Source organism: Alosa sapidissima, chromosome 3, assembly GCF_018492685.1.
Source record: "Alosa sapidissima isolate fAloSap1 chromosome 3, fAloSap1.pri, whole genome shotgun sequence".
NCBI classification, from domain to species: Eukaryota; Metazoa; Chordata; class Actinopteri; order Clupeiformes; family Clupeidae; genus Alosa; species Alosa sapidissima.
Window position 1 is genome coordinate 38,893,001 of NC_055959.1, and position 14,472 is coordinate 38,907,472.

The 14,472-nt window shown below is 42.5% G+C and overlaps 1 protein-coding gene across 1 annotated transcript in view; it reads left to right on the forward strand.

The window, feature by feature from the left end:
* Positions 1-14,472, forward strand: part of LOC121705633 (laminin subunit alpha-3-like) — a 64,562-nt gene that overhangs the window by 14,932 nt on the left and 35,158 nt on the right. Inside the window, exons 4-11 of the mRNA XM_042086718.1 lie at positions 1,890-1,970; positions 2,348-2,451; positions 3,039-3,074; positions 3,733-3,884; positions 4,127-4,228; positions 5,480-5,591; positions 11,291-11,464; positions 13,025-13,218. Coding sequence (XP_041942652.1) covers positions 1,890-1,970; positions 2,348-2,451; positions 3,039-3,074; positions 3,733-3,884; positions 4,127-4,228; positions 5,480-5,591; positions 11,291-11,464; positions 13,025-13,218 — 955 coding nt within the window. The remainder of the gene's footprint in view (positions 1-1,889; positions 1,971-2,347; positions 2,452-3,038; positions 3,075-3,732; positions 3,885-4,126; positions 4,229-5,479; positions 5,592-11,290; positions 11,465-13,024; positions 13,219-14,472) is intronic.

The following is a 14,472-nucleotide window of genomic DNA, read 5'->3' on the forward strand; positions in this document are numbered from 1 at the left end:
CCATTTTTCACATAGATCTTTGTTTCTCAAGGTCGCAGAGTAGGCTACTGTTGGTATGAATATGATTATGCCCCCAGAATGTTGCACTGTAGCTGCCTGGTTGCTCTAACTGTTGGCTGCTTTACACAGTAGCCTATTACTGCACTTGAAAATGAAAAAAAAAGAATGTGCAAAACCTCAGGACCAATGCACTTTTTGAGTAAAGACCAAATATCATGCATATGCAACAATGAAGAAAAAACTGTACATTAATTTATAAGAAAGAAGTACACTCTATATTAGGGCCTGTGTCCACCAATCGAGTTTTTTGCAGTGACAGCACCCTCAACCTCATTTTCAGAGCGCTTCGGTCAAGTGTTTATTGTTGCTATGTTACCAAAAACGTCTGCCAACACGTCTTTTTGGAACATTGCCTAATGCTAACTAACTAGCTAACTGAAATGGCAGCAATCGTTCAGGACTCAGTTCACTAAATATGACTTTGACCGACAAAAGGAGTTAATTTGGCATTGCAATTGAATAGCTCTAGGCCAGGGGTGGGCATACTTTTTGGCTTAAGGGCCACATTGGGTTTTGAAAATTGGCCGGCGGGCCGCACAACAACCCAACCCAATGACACACACATAAAAAAGTAAATTTTTTATAGCCTATCATTTAGTATCAAAAGTATTTGTTTTAAAATATGAATTGCTTAAAAATTACTGCTAATTTAATGCTGTTTAACAAATGTATAAATTGTGCACTGTCGTTTAAGTACAATTCACGTTTATTTCTCATGGATCTTCTGCTAGTGCTGTACCTGTGGCTGGGCCCTCTCACAGTTTTTAAATGGTCAGTAGTGGGAACTACTGTTGCCTTCATGATTTCCTTTTAAAAGTTTCTTATAAGAAGGAGATATCAATTATCAACAATGACAAGCCAGCTGGAACCTGCCGCTCTCTCTCCCTCTCGTGAGCGCAGACGTGTTCCCACATTACGCTTTGTAATCTGCGTTAGGTTTGCTGCAGTAGTTTAAAGGTGCTCTAAGTGATGCCACGTTTTTAGGCTAAAACATTTTGTCACTTACTGCAAACATCACCTAACCAACCGCTAGCTGTCTGTGTCCTGAATACACTGTAAAAAAACGCGATCTCTGTGGACAGCCCAGGCTCCAAACACGGCAACAAAAACAACCTGGGCAAACCTAGCCCAGAAAAACATAACAAACTGTTCCAGCAAATCACAGACAACATGCACGTTTAGGAGAGTTTTAATTTCACGGGAGCAGCACAGGAGGGAGGGGGAGGAAGTAGCTCTCTGTTTTGTTTGAAAGTCAACAGAAGTGACGTTACCCAGCATCGCTTAGAGCACCTTTAATATTTAGTCACATAGGACTTGGCTGATTGAGTTTTCCTCTGCCACTACCAACATTGTTGACAGTGTAGGTCCCGCCCTCTTCCTTGCTTTCAATTGGCTAGCAAGAGAGATTTCAACTTTCAGCGCTCTGAGCGCTGCGGAAAAAATGCTCAGCGGCGAGGGCTTTTTTCCGCCAAGGAGTGCTGAGCGCTGTGAACGCTGAACTTCTTAGGATTTGTATAGAAAATAGCCGCCGTCGGCGTAAAAAATGCGATTGGTGGACACAGGCCTTTAATCGGCATTTCTTGCATGTTACACACTTAAAATATATGAAGTGATATTTTTTGTTTTGAGTTGAAACACTGTAATCCTACCTGAGTGGCTACCTAACTGTATTTAACTGTTGATATGGGCTGTGCTGGCTAACATTGATTAACTAATAGGGAGGTTGCACTCGTGAACTTAGTGCTTCAGTGATGTGCAGTATGCAGCCTCTATACTTCGGTCTCATTCTCTCCCTCTCTCTCTCTCTCTCTCTCTCTCTCTATCTCTAGTTTTGCGTTGGGGTGTATGCAAGTTGGCTACGTGTTTGAATGCGTTTGTAAGCAAGGCTATGCTGGAACAAAATGTGAAAAGTGAGTATCTTTTGATTTTGAGTGAACCACTGGCAGGCTGGAAGTATAACACACACACACACACACACACACACGTCCCGTGAATGAAACCTCCCTCAGCTATTTTCCCTTCTGCATCTTAGACCTCAGTCTTGGGTTTGTAATTCTTATGGTTTGTTGGCGATTTCATTTTGTTTGGACCCTTCACTAAATCCTGAGGAAAGGGGAAGTAGGGTAGTATTCCTCGATCATTATTTTGCCAACCCTACGAGAACAATTTTAACTGGACCAAAAACCTTCAACCTTTGTAAGAGCTTTAAAGTAGTATGTGAATATGTATGTAGATATTCTAAATGTTGTGAATATGTAGTTTTTTTTAATTTCTCTTGGTGATATAGGTGCGCTCCTGGTTACTATGGTAACCCACTATTACCACATGGGAAGTGCCAGCCATGTAACTGTCGCCATGGTGACCCCAATAAGTGTCACCCTACAACTGGAGGTAATTATTGATTGAGAGTAATTTGTGCTACATTATGTGGACAAAAGTATCGGGATACTTGCCATTACACCCACAGGAACTTCAATGACATCCCATTCTGAATCTGTAGTCATTAAAAGGGAGTTGGTCCCCCCTTTGCAGTGATAATAGCTTCCTCATCTGGGTCTAGGGTCTGTAGCAACTTTTGCCCATTCATCCAGAACAGCATTTGTGAGGGCAGACACTGATGTTATAACTGTATCTATAGATAAAAAGGCCTGGCTTGCAGCATCCACTCTAGTTCATCTACATTACGAGCCAATCAAGTTCTGCCGTACCGAGATCACTTCAACATGTCTTACCCTGTACCCTGTACCCTGCTTTGTGCACTGCGTAGTTATGTTGGTGGACAGACACTGGCATAAAGGTTGTTTTTCAAAGGTTGGGCTTAGGTCACTGAAGGGAAATCTAAATGCTTTAGTACATTTAGACATTTTGGACAATTATATGCTTCCACATTTTTAGAAACAGTTTGGTATATGTTTTGAACTATAGTGGTTGCTACCCAGCAAGCCTTCGACTAAATGTGTTGTTTTTGTTTTTCTCAGAGTGCGAGAATCCTAATGGTTCGGACGACTGCCAAGGTTTGTCATGCCATTTGTCATGTTTACCACAAAACATATTACCTTTCCTCCACACAAACATGTATGTTATCATAAAGCATTACCACCATGAAAGACAGCACGGTGATAAACAGAGTGACGGGTAAAAAAAGTCCCTAATTTTCAGAGAATGTGCAGGTTGAGATAAGTCAAGTCAAGTCAAGTCAGATCAAGTTTATTTATATAGCACATTCATACACAAGGGTCTTACAATGTGCTTTAGATAAAAAAAACAAATCCCACAAAGCTCTTCTGTCCAGATTTGTATGTAAAGATTTCTACATGTGTGTAATATACCCAGTTACCTATCTACAGAGTTTGATACAGTAGGTATGTATTATTCTATATGTACATAACACACGCCCCTGTCCTGTGGTGTGGAGTGTGACAGCTGTTTCACTCTTTGTGTCTGTAATACACCTCCCTGTCCTGTGGTGATTCAAGTGATGTATTATGAGAGCTGTGTACTATTCCATTTGTGTGTAACCCACCTCCCTGTCCTGTGGTGTAGAGTGTGATGTGTGTGTAACCCACCTCCCTGTCCTGTGGTGTAGAGTGTGATGTGTGTGTAACCCACCTCCCTGTCCTGTGGTGTAGAGTGTGATGTGTGTGTAACCCACCTCCCTTTCCTTTGGTGTAGAGTGTGATGTGTGTGTGGTGGTCCTGATGAAGGATCTGGAGGGGATGGACGCTGAGCTGTCCCTTCTGAAGGCCCAGCTGGAGAAGTTCCATGGCAGCAGCATCCCCCTCGTCCAGCTCAAGAGGCTGGAGGCGGCCATCACTGACACCAGGGTAACAGACAACAGACCTCCTCACAGCTTCACAACAGCTTTCATTCATTCATTCATTCATTCATTCATCCATCCATCCATCCATCCATTCATTCATTTATTCATTCACTCATTACTGTTCTATCACAGTTTCACAATATCTTTCATCTATCCATCCATTCATCCATTTAACATTTTGTCCAAGATGCTTATCTTTCTATCCCCTCTCTATCCCTCTCTATCCCCTCTCTATCCCTCTCTCAGGAGCTGTTAGGCAGGTTCAATGTTTCCCTGGAGCCCAAGGTCAAGCAGTTGGAGTCAGACATGAGGACCATAGATGACGACCTGGTTGCCCTGGACAACAAGGTTATGCTACCTACTGTACCTGCTTAGTGCCTGCTAGGACGACCATCACATACTATAGAATGGATAAACTGTTTGATAGAACTGATTGAATAAAATGCATTGGAATTAGGGTAACACTTTACTTGACGGGTGAGGTCATAACACATTCATAGCTGAAAAGTCCATCAATCGCAAAGCAGCATTGCCGTTTTTGTTCTAAACTTCTTACCTGATCACGTCACATCTGAGTCAATGGGCAACTCCAGTGCCAAAAAGACAGAACATAGTCAAGCAAATTTTTGTTTCATAAAAATGTATTTGTTTTATGATGTAACCTTTGCAGATGATTTCTCATCTTTTGCTACTTGGAATGTCCAACCACTCCAGGTTACACAAATACTAGTCAGCTGAATGTAGGCTAGTTTACCTCCCAGTGTTAAACTCAGTGATTACGAATACTTCTCAACTTGAATAGTAAAGTGACATTCAATACAGACTTCATAAGATAAGATATGAAATATTTACAAAAACGGCAATGCTGCTTTGTGATTGATGGACTTTTATTTTGACAATTTGTCATCGTTCTGTCTTCCACATTCATGAAAGGTTTGGTATGAATGTTGAGTCATGTCTCATGAAACAGTCATGAATGCTTTATGTGCAGTTTATAACAGGAGCTATGAATGTGTTATGAACTCACCCGTCAAGTAAAGTGTTACCGGAATGAGAATTGGAAAGAGCAGAGCAGATGATAGATGAAAGATACCGCCTCACTGCTATGGATGATTACATGTGGGGAAGATTACATGTGGGGAAGATTACATGTGGGGAGAGAGCTGTCACCCCATCTGACCTCGAACACGGGTCTCCGGGGTACTAAACCTACAGCTTGACCGCAAAGCCAGGCTTTTTGCTATGACAGTCAGAGCGCATACTCAACCATAGTTACAGTACTCTGTCCAACCATGCTTGAATGCATCTTATCCAGAATATATCATCGATGCCCCAATAAATACATTTATTTACAAGTATGTAGTTATAGCCACTTTGATGTGCTCCCCAACCAATCTGCTTCTATCTCAGGATCAGCGTTGATCAAAGAAACTTAGTATAAGTATATATACTCTTCTGATCCTGTGTGGGAAATTTCCACAAACCTCTGTAACTGAAAGCAACTCATGTTCTGCCGCTTATGTTTTGCTTGGCAGGTGTTCTTGCATTTTTTTTTACCGGATACATCTTTCACTGATATGGGGTTTTGTGTTTGTACAGGCTAAAAAGCTTGTCCCTGCATCAAAAGGCGTGTTGAGGAATGTGACCCACAGCAAACACAGAAGCCAGGAACTGCTTAACAGAGCGGAAGATCTTTTTCACAATATACAGGGTAAACAGGCCTTTCACCTCTTCTGCACTAAAACAAAACTGAAACACAATGTGGGTTGTGCACACTTTTAAAGACATAGACACACATTTTAAAACATGGAGGCTCATGAACATGCCCCCAGGGAGCGTAGCGCTAGCTGCCTGGCTGCTTTAGTATAAATACTCTTTTGATTCTGTGAGGGAAATTTGGTCTCTGTATTTATCCCAATCCATAAATTAGTGAAACACACAGTGAGGTGAAGCACACACGAATCACAACACAGTTAGCTGCCTGCTACAGCGGTGCTCGGGGAGCAGTGATCGGGGTTAGGTGCACTTCAGCCAGTCCTACTGGTCGGGGTTCGAACCGGCAACCCTCCGGCTACAAGTCTGAAGCCCTAACCAGTAGGCCACGGCCGCCCCATAATAACCAGTAGGCCACGGCCGCCCCATAATAACCAGTAGGCCACAGCTGCCCCATAATAACCAGTAGGCCACAGCCGCCCCATAATAACCAGTAGGCCATGGCTGCCCCATAATAACCAGTAGGCCCCGGCCGCCCCATAATAACCAGTAGGCCACGGCCCATAGTAACCAGTAGGCCACAGCTGCCCCATAATAACCAGTAGGCCACAGCTGCCCCATAATAACCAGTAGGCCACAGCTGCCCCATAATGACCAGTAGGCCACAGCTGCCCCATAATAACCAGCAGGCCACAGCTGGCCCATAATAACCAGTAGGCCACAGCTGCCCCATAATAACCAGTAGGCCCATAATAACCAGTAGGCCACGGCCCATAATAACCAGTAGGCCACGGCCCATAATAACCAGTAGGCCACGGCCCATAATAACCAGTAGGCCCATAATAACCAGTAGGCCAGGGCTGCCCCGGCCTGTTGGCTGTAGCAACTCGAGCTACTGTAAGGAAAACCAATTGTTTTCGTTTTTCTTCATACCGACAGTACTCAGTGACCTCAAGAAAATGGAAATCTATGTGGAGAGTTCTCCTTCTTTAAGACTGGGGTTTTTCTTTTCTTCATGAGACCTGTTAAACTGGTTTAGATATGAACAGATAAACTGCACAATCAGTAGCATAATCTAAACACTACATGATGGCTAGATATAGACCAACTTTTCTGTTTACCTCCTCTTTTCTGTTTACCTCCTGTTTCTGTGATGGTCTATGTGTTTGATGTCTCTTATGGCTCTGATATGTTTATTAGTCTGTTTATATCGTCCTATCTCCCCTTCCCCATTTGACATATTATGATATCAGTCAATATCAGTAGGGGAGAACGGGGTAACATGAGACATTTTTTTACATTCATCATTATTCTAATGTGTCCAAGAGATTTTGTTTTGTAACCTAAAGTGTTCTACAACTCTTTGATAACTTATAAGAGTAAAGAAATATGTCTCCGCAGTCTTCTGGTACAACTTACCCCATATGTGGGGTATGAGCCTAGGTGTGGGCTAAGTTGATCCAAAACAAAGATTTCAGGTAAAACATTTTTTATTTTCTTAAAACAATAATTTAATTTCTACAAACACCAACATTTAACTGAGCCAAATAGCTTTAGCAAATAACGTTAGCTCTTAGTAACACTAAGGAACCATATAAAATGAGGTCACAAAATCAAGGCAAACTGAAAAATCTAACAGATGCAATACAAGTACTAGTTAGCTGGCTCAACTTACCCCAGCCCCGGAGGCTCATCTAACCCCACAACTTCCATTTGGAAAGAAAATGCTTCTCACAACAAGCTATGGTAACATTCATGATTTTGTTTAGCCCTCACATCATAGCTTAAAAGGGCACCAATTGGTGTAATGCATCTGAATGCTCTATTCACATTTTCTCTAAATCAACCTAACACTAGACATGAATGGAATCCACTTGGAGAAAAAATCATATTTTTACCACATTTGCCATGTGCTGTACCTCTCCACAGATTGTAAGGAATTATTCCCTCTTCCTTAAAATACTGTCACATGATAAACATGTCAGACACCAAACAGGACGAGGACTACAAAAGCGTCACGTTCAAAAGTTTATTTAAGGGTTGGGGGTTAAGGGGGTTTCAGGGGTTCCGGGGGGGGGTACAGGAGTTCCAAGAGTCTGCGTGTGTGTGTTCCCCCAGTAGCCGAACAGCGATGGCAGGAGCTGGATGATCCGGGAAGTCCTGGGGGAAACACACACACACAACAGCAATTCAACCGAAGCAGCAGTACAGTCAAGGACTAGGCGGTATTCGTAGAAGAGGGACGGAAGGCAGGTCAAGATTACCGGGGCTGGAGAACACAGAAGTAGTCGAGCGGGTCCGGGATCACAGGCAAAGAGTCAGAGGCGTTTTCCAAAACAGGCAGGTAACTGGTGCTGGTTGCAGACGATCTGACAAGTGTAGACTGAAAAGCAAGGCTTTATATACAGGGCATGATGAGTGGTGAATGCAGTGCAGCTGGTAGGTAACGAGGGTGAGGCAGAGCAGAGCAGAGCAGGAACAGGTGGAGGTCAGACTTCAATCAGCGTGTGTTACCAGGCAGAGAGAGAGCTCATGACAAAACATTTGTTTACGGTTTCCCAGAAAAAAGGGGTGGCTCCTCTTATCCCTATGCTCAACTTACCCCGTTCTCCCCATCTATCTCTCTCTCTCCCTCCCTCTCTCTATCTCTCTCTCCCTCTCTCTATCTCTCCCTCTCTCTATCTCTCTCTCTCTCTCTCCCTCTCTCTATCTCTCCCTCTCTCCCTCTCTCTATCTCTCTCCCTCCCCTATTCTTAATGACAAGTACTTATGTATGTTATCAACCATTATCAGTTACAAACAGTTCAAGTACAGTACAGCTAAGCTGTTTTATAACAGTATTAACAATATGTAGTGTTTTATTAAGGCACCCAAAGCACTTTACAGTGAAAGGGGAACCTTACTAAATACCAAGTCAAGTCAAGTCAAGTCAAGTCAATTCAAAATGTATTATCCCACAGGGGGAAATTAAGTTGCAGCTAGGTATCAAGACACACAACGAACAACACAACACACAAGATGATAAACGATGACAGTATTACAACACAGATAGACAAGACCAGTACATTAAATAAAACACAGTGCAGTACATGACGGTCTAATAAGTCATGGAGTGGAGACTGAATCGCTCCTATAACCTTGCCAGCAACACTGACAGCAACGCCGACCCAGCTTATTTCGCTCCGTAAGGTTAAGATTACCAAACCATACAATGATAGAGGAGGTAAGTGCTGACTCAATAAAAAATAATGTCATCATTTTTGTGCATGCATTACATGAATTCATTTTTCTTAAAAAGTAGAGACGCTGTTGGACCTTCTTATAGATGGCTTCTGAATTAGTCTGGAAACTCAATTTATTATCTAGCACTGGTTTAGAAAAAAAACACACTTCTACGTCCACCTAGAGCCTTTTATTTGTTTTGCAAAATTCCAGCTCCCAGTTCTTCTGGTCCAATCAGAGCAGGGCTGTGTGAGATCTGACTGTCAATCACAGTCTGGCTAAGAACAATTTTGGCCAAGTCCCCTCAATCTGTCAGACTTGCCAACTGCAGCTTTAAGTGCATCTTATCAATCAAAAAAACTGTAATATCATTCACTCACTCTGTCCTTCTCGCTCTCTCTCTCCATGTCCATTTCTAATGGCATGTACACCGTGTGCACAATTATTAGGCAAGTGAGTATTTTTACCTTATCATAATTTTTATGCATATTTCCAACTCCAACCTATATAAACCTGACTGCTAATTGGATTTATGCATCATCAGTTGATGTGTATTTGTGTAATGAGGGAGGGTGTGGCCTAAAGTGATCAACACCCTACAATCAAGGTGTGCATAATTATTAGGCAGCTTCTTTACCTGACAAAATGGGCCAAAAAAGAGATTTAACAGACTCTGAAAAGCAAAAATGTTTTAAATGCCTTTCACAGGGATGCAGCACTCTTGAAGAAGCAAAGATATTGAGGCGTGATCACTGAACAATCAAACGTTTTGTTGCAAATAGTCAAAAGGGTTGCAAGAAACATGTGGAGAAAAAAAGGCGCAGAATAACTGCTAGAGACGTGAGAATAATTAAACATGAAGTTACCAAGAACCCATTGACATCCAGTGCGGCCTTATTCCAGAAATGCAACCTACCTGGAGTGTCCAGAAGTACAAGGTGTTCAGTGCTCAGAGACATGGCCCAGTAAGGAAGGCTGAAACACGACCACCACTTAAGACTCATGAGTTTAACGTCAAGACTGGGCCAAGAAATATCTGAAGACAGATTTTTCAACGGTTTTATAGACAGATGAGATAAGAGTGATTCTTGACGGACAAGACGGATGGACCCGTGGCTGGATCACTAATGGGTACAGAGCTCCACTTAGTCAAACGCCAGCAACGTGGAGGTGGGGTACTGGTATGGGCTGCTATTGTTAAGGATGAGCTAGTTGGACCTTTTCGGGTTAAAGATGGACTTAAAATCAACTCCCAAAGCTACTGCCAGTTTTTAGAAGATACTTTCTTCAAGCAGTGGTACAGAAAAATCTACATCCTTCAAGTAGGCCATGATTTTTATGCAGGACAATGCTCCATCACATGCATCCAAGTACTCCACTGCAAGGCTAGCCAGCAAAGGCTTTAAAGATGACAGAATAACGACATGGCCCCCTTCTTCACCTGACCTAAACCCATTGAGAACTTTTGGACCCTTCTTAAATGTGAGATTTACAGTGAGGGAAGACAATACACCCATTTGAACAGCATTTGGGAGGCTGTGGTTGTTGCTGGACAAAATGTTCATCATCAACAGATCAAGAAATTAACAGACTCCATGGATGGAAGGCTCATGACAGTTATTGAAAAGAAGGGTGGCTATATTGGTCACTGAATATTTCATGAAGTCTTTATTTGTACATTTTGAGTTGTTTATTTTTTATTCTTACTCTAGGAAATGAAAATAAACAAGTGGAGTGGGAAAATTTTAGTTTTTTATTTAGTTGCATAATAATTCTGCACACCAATAGTTGCCTAATAATTCTGCACACATAGATTTTCTCCTGAGAAAGCCAAAACTCACTTTCCCTTTCTTAAATATTCAGGTTTGAGGTTTATTAACATTTTTGATTGACTGAGATCATTGTATTTGTTCAAAAATACAATTAATCCTCAGATATACAACTTGCCTAATAATTTTGCACACAGTGTACTCAAGTATGATATCAGCCATTATGTTGGTTAATATCAGTCCCTCTCTCCATCCCCCCCCCTCTCTCCATCTCACCCCCTCTCTCTCTCTCCTTCTCTTTCTCCATCTCCATCCCCCCTCTCTCTCTCCTTCTCTCTCTCTCTCTCCATGTCCATTTCTAATGGCATGTGTACTCAAGTATGATATCAGCCATTATGTTGGTTAATATCAGTCCCTCTCTCCATCCCCCCCCCCTCTCTCCATCTCACCCCCTCTCTCTCTCTCCTTCTCTCTCCCCTCTCTCCATCTCACCCCCTCTCTCTCTCTCCTTCTCTTTCTCCATCTCCATCCCCCCTCCCTCTCTCCATCTCTCCCCCCCCTCTCTCTCCTTCTCTCTCCTCTCTCTCCATCTCCCCCCTCTCTCTCTCCATCTCTCTCTTTGTCCATTCCTAATGGCATGTTCATGTTTGTTATCTGCCAATATGGCGGCTACAGTACTATATGGTTCTCCTTTCGTCTCCCTTAGCGCTCCTGGAGGAGATCCGCAGGGCTAATCAGAGCCCCAGTGGCGGCCTGGTGCCCGAGGAGGGCGCTGCCCGGATGCTGCGGGAGGCCGAGCGGATGGTCCAGGAGATGAGAGGTCGGAACTGCACGGCCCAGATGACAGCGGCCCGCACGGAGCTCCAGCAGGCCCAGAACCGTGAGAACTAACCGGACTTCATCTTCATTTACATGTGTTCATTTAGCAAACGCTTTTAATCCAAAGCGACTTACAAAAATGAGGTCTGAAGCTACAGTGCAGAGGACACCTTAGGTAGGAATGAATTAATTTCAACTTAAATCAACACTGATACCAAAGGATGAGAGTGTAGTCAAAGGAGAAAGTGATAGAATAAGGAGGAAGAGGAGGGGAGAGAGGGAAGTGGAGAAGATGGAGGTAGAGGAGGGGAGAGAGGGAAGTGATAGAATAAGGAGGTAGAGGAGGGGAGAGAGGGAAGTGATAGAATAAGGAGGTAGAGGAGGGGAGAGAGGGAAGGGCACAAGCTCTTTGAAGCTTCATAACACGGTATCGTAACTGCATGTGACGCGAACCTCAGCAGCATAATAAATTTGATTACTTTGTTTTCAAGTAGAAACACTCAAGAGAGTGAAGCAGTTCTGTGCTGTAGTACAACGCTGCACAACCTTCTGTCACATGCCCAGTTTCTATTCTTCTTTCTGTCGCTCACATTGTTCTGCTAAGAAGCATAAAGGAATATAATGGCCTAACAGATGATTTGTGGCTTAACAGATGATTTGTAGATAGAGAGCATTCTATGCTATACAACAGTCATACTCTGTTTTTCAGACTCGGTTTTTAGCTTGAGCGCGGTGATTATCAAAGCAACTCTCCAAATTGTATATGCCATTAAAGCTCAATGTCACAATTATTAATATCTCACAGAAGATTAGAAATTTGCCCAAGTTGATTGAGTTGTTTTCACAGGTGCAGCTATTCTAAAGAAGAACAGTAACAAAAAAAACAAAAAATATAGAGCAACATGTAACACTTCAGAATTATTTATTTTGTATATGGTGACTTGACATTGTTTTAAGTATGTATGACAGAATATAACATCTGACATAGCAAGATTATATGACATACTGTGAAGTAGGGGTGCCTGAGAATCCCACTGGGTTTTGCTATATTATGGTTATATATGTTATAAAGTTAGGTTACCTGAGGAGGCACAGGAGCCTGCTGTCACTAAGCCTGTTGTTGTTTTTCACCACTGTTTCCACCTCCTGCCCGACCTAATTTTCTAAGATCAATGTACTAGATTAGCCTTATCATGGTGGTATTGTGATGGTGGTATTGTGGCGGCCAGTAAACCGCAGGTAAAAATAGTTTCAAGCTTAGTTTACACATTCAACAGTGGGATCACAGTTTGTTGAACAAGTTAAGGAGACGTACATTAACCTAAAATATGTGCATCAAATATACGTTTTCAGCACACATAGTATTTGTGATAAATTTGCCTTCAGATGTACAGTAGAACATGTTGCTCTCTTTATCTCTCTTTTCCCCTCCTTTTCAACACATGTAGAATGCCTAAATATAAAGATGCTGTAGGACACATTGTGATATATGAGGGTAGGTTAGGCCTCAGCAATATGTTTATACACAGTATGTTCACAATATGTTTATATGTATTAGGTAGGTGAGTGTAACATGAATTTTAGTTAACACCTCATGGCACATTCTGTGTTGCCATGGCAGTGCTTGACATCATTCGGAATCTCACGGATCCTTTGAGCACCAATCAGGCGTTGGCAGACAGGATTGGGGGGTCTCTCATGAGGGATCTGGCTGCGCTGAGGGATCTGCAGCAGGCCTTGAGACACGCCGAGGACCTGTTGCGGCGTACACACCACATCAACAACCACAGCGAGACCACCCTCCGAAAACTACAGGTACGGCAGGGAGGCCTCAGAGGGCCTCCAATACGGCCTTAGATTCAGCACTCACTTAGATTCAGCACTCACTTAGATTCAGTACTTTAGTGTCTGATCCTGCATTCGCTGAATAAAACACGATTAGATCAAGCACTATAGAGACATATCTGAATCTACATTTAATAAAAACATGTGTAAATCAATTACTCTAGAGACATTATTTGGTTCTGCATTTAATGAACAAAGCGTGCTTAGATCAAACACTTACATCTTCAATTAACAAAACATGCTTACTGATATATCTTCTTTTAGAGTCAACTGCAATTAATAATCAATCAATTAGGAATCAATTCTTTTAGAGTCTGATCTGCAATTAAGAAACATGCATAAACAGCACTTTATAGAAAGAACATGACAATTATTAAATTGTATTATGTAGTTTTAACGATATATTATCAATTCAATTAGCAGGTTAAGGTCATCTGGGGCCCGGGGCAGAGGCCTCCCCGAGCGCCCCCCCCCCCCCCCCCCCCCCCCCACACACACACACACACATTTTTTTCCCAATATATATTACTATTATTATTATTATTATCAGTACACAACACAGAGAGAGAGAGAGAGAGAAAGAGAGAGAGGCCAGGTCAGAATAAAATGTGCAACTCCCGAACTCTGAACTCATGAAACATTGTAGCCTAGAGTTTGGCGCGCACGCACACAGCCACATCATGATGCATTGTAACACGCTGTCTGTAATACACTGTAACACGCAGCCCTAGCCAGCCACGACGTCAAATACATTGAAACACGCAGTCTAGCGCACACACACAGCCCAACCACATCAAATACAAACAAGGGGGGTGTCTTATCTTATCCCTATTTTGGTCATCGTTTTGAAAAAAGTGGACAGGGCACCTGCAGGAATGAATGCGATGGTACGCACACCCACATAATAACGCTTTGATACTATTTGTACCGGTTAGGTTCCTGCATTGGTCAGTTAAAAAGTAGCCTACATACTGTGGTAGGCTAATAACATCCAATATCTTTATAACAACAACGCCTAACAACGACCTATTTATTTGGACAACTTTGTATAGCCCTATAAAGGCTAAAGTTACCTAGTTTTGTTTTAGCGAAGGCTACGTTCACGTATGGCTTTAAACAGTGGTAATGCTAGCCTAACGTTTTGACAAGCAATAATCTTGCATACCTTGTGCTTGCGGCTTTCCCATTTGAAATAACTCCTCTCGCTTTGCTGTCTCCATCCTT